Genomic DNA, 2,399 nt, shown 5'->3' with positions numbered 1-2,399 from the left:
TGTTTTCAGGGATAGCTGAGCTGCAATTTTCTTTTTGGCACCAATTCTCATATATCTTCTTTCAGATTTGAATGATTTTATAAAGTTGAAATCAAAATTATGTAATCATCATAGGTCAGTGTAAGAAAAATCTGGGCCTTGACAACTGTGAAGCGAACTTTACGCACTCTCTGCAAGAAAAGAATAATAAAAGCAGGGATTTGGTTCGTTTCCTTTCATAACTCCTCATAATCAATCGAAAGTTAAAAGACATGTAAAACCGACAAACAATTGAGGTTTAAAACGCTCTTCTTTATTCATCTCATGTTGTTGTACAAGAGAGACTCACAATGATAGGGACTCCCCAGTAATCCTCGAACTTCGAGGATTCTTGCCACGGCATGTTCTTCCAGTTGAAACTTCAAACCTTTCTTATCAAGGTTGGTTTTTACAAGGCGAAGATCCACAAAATGGCTCGGTGGCATCTCGTGTATCACCTTCTTGGCTCTGGAGGAAAAAAAATCAATAATGATCCGTGATTTTTTCGCTGAAATAGGAAGTATAAATATTGAGTCATGTACTTCGACGCCCTGGTAACCACAAAGATGAAGACAGCTTCCGAACAGCGCGTTCGAGTTGTAATTATGATCGTAAGCGATCAGAATAATTTCAGAGAAATGTCCACAAATGGACCTTTATCCAGCTTTGCAGTTTTGTAATCCGATGCTGTTAAAAAGTTATGATCACAAAACTCGGAAATTTAAGCGAATTTGGCGAATGAAAAAAACGTGCAAACCTCGGAGGTGACTCTAGACTGTCGGGTGCACTGCATCTGAATATATGAGTTATGTTCGCCGCTTCTTATTACGTAATTTCATAACAATGGACTGAATTTATACTGTAAAGTTACATAACAGAGGGTGACTATTTAGGGACTCGGGAGGGAAACCCATTAAGATTAAGTCAGATACACGTCTGTACACAGCAGTCGAAGCCAAAGTAATTACCTGTAGTTGTTTTCATATCGACATTTCAGCATTTTCCCTCCTTCGACCAAAAGGTACATGATAGTGTCTCCCTTGATTGTTCCATCACAAGGAGTCATTTTCTCCGAGGTTGGTTCCCAGCCAAGCGTCTTGTTTTGCATGACAGGCCCGTCGATGGGAAAGTTGCCTCCTTGGAAATTGGTCTTGTGCACAAGAGTGTTGTCTTTGAGGCTGTCGAAGTAGGAAACATTTCAGAACGCAAAATGAATAAAACATCATGATGATATTCATCATGGAAATCCGTCGTGAATTTTCAGTAGTGTAGTGTTGCAGATTATGCAAGAAAATTTAAATGATTTTTGTTTTAGATCATTCAAAGATGTAACTCAAAGATCTTTGTGTAATCTGCAAGTTAAAAGGCTGATTAACAGTTAAATAGTAAGTAATTACTCACCTCATTTCCACGGTGGCCGTGGCACACCCTCCATCTTCAAATGTTAATTTTCTGTCGTATGTTAGACCCTCGGGAAATGCTTGCTTGAAATAGTCAGGGATACCAGCAGGGTACTTCATAAAACATTTGAATCCATACTTCAAGGTCGGTGCCACTATGTCAACGGCAAATGGAAGTGGTCCACCCTTTGTAACACGGAATGTCCCGGTTTGTTTGCCTCTGAAATATTCAGATGGAGAGGATTTTCGATATGGTAGTCTTTCATTAACGAAATCACTAGCATATGACTATTTTGGTGCGTTTTCATCACATAAGTGACTTTCGTACAATGACTTCTGGACGAGTTACTATATGAAGCTTAGATTATAAACCCCTTTTTCCAAGAGAGCCATACGCAGATGACGCAAACGGAATGCATCCACGCAAAAGGACAACTTACAGGTTGATCGTTATTTCACATAAACTTACTCGTAAGGTTTGCCGGTGCCTTCTCCTTCGATGGTGAACGCATGACCATTGACACAGCCCTCCATAAGCCACGTCATCCTTATGGTATCGGCTAAAACCTGAACATTGGAAAAATTATCAAAAACCGTCAAGAGAAAAACATTTTCTATCTTGAGAGGCACTTAACCCGCCTATTCTATTAGCCATGTAAACTACAATTCACTTACACATTTTGAATGAGACATCTTAAAATCTGCTTCGGAAAGTCGAGCAACGAGCACTGTTACCGCCTAAGAGGTGTGTCCTGCAATTGAATCAAATTGATGGTACACCTCTTTGGTTTCCCAAATTTGACTGGGAATTATTTTTGCCGGAAATAACAACGTTTTATGTGACCTGTTTTCATGACGACCTAGCAAAGCACGAAGGTTCAATATGGCATAAACAGACTCTAAATATACCTAACATCAGTTATTAATGTTATTAAAGAAGTATTACAGACTGTTTTTTTTCTTTTTCCGAAATGGAACTCG

General features: G+C 39.1%; 1 protein-coding gene across 1 annotated transcript; it reads right to left on the bottom strand.

Annotated features, from left to right (window-relative positions):
- Positions 1-296: 296 nt before the first annotated feature.
- On the bottom strand, positions 297-1,964 carry LOC149051144 (GFP-like fluorescent chromoprotein amFP486). The gene is made up of 4 exons (XM_089193855.1): positions 1,888-1,964; positions 1,420-1,638; positions 987-1,196; positions 297-486 (listed from the first exon to the last, which is right to left on the bottom strand). The coding sequence occupies exons 1-4, from the start codon at positions 1,962-1,964 to the stop codon at positions 297-299; spliced, it is 696 nt and encodes a 231-aa protein (XP_089049981.1).
- Between the last annotated feature and the right edge of the window lie 435 nt (positions 1,965-2,399).

The sequence above is a fragment of the Pocillopora damicornis genome, chromosome 2 (genome assembly GCF_964200805.1).
Source record: "Pocillopora damicornis chromosome 2, jaPocDami1.2, whole genome shotgun sequence".
NCBI lineage: Eukaryota > Metazoa > Cnidaria > Anthozoa > Scleractinia > Pocilloporidae > Pocillopora > Pocillopora damicornis.
This window is presented reverse-complemented; position numbering and strand designations above follow the sequence as displayed.

Bases quoted from the DNA above. Each gene is read 5' to 3' on its own strand.
- LOC149051144 (XM_089193855.1), bottom strand. From the start codon at position 1,964: ATGACGTGGCTTATGGAGGGCTGTGTCAATGGTCATGCGTTCACCATC. The intron at 1,639-1,887 runs GTAAGTTTATGT...TGAATATTTCAG, and splicing joins GGCACCGGCAAACCTTACGA to AGGCAAACAAACCGGGACAT. The intron at 1,197-1,419 runs GTGAGTAATTAC...CTACTTCGACAG, and splicing joins ACGGCCACCGTGGAAATGAG to CCTCAAAGACAACACTCTTG.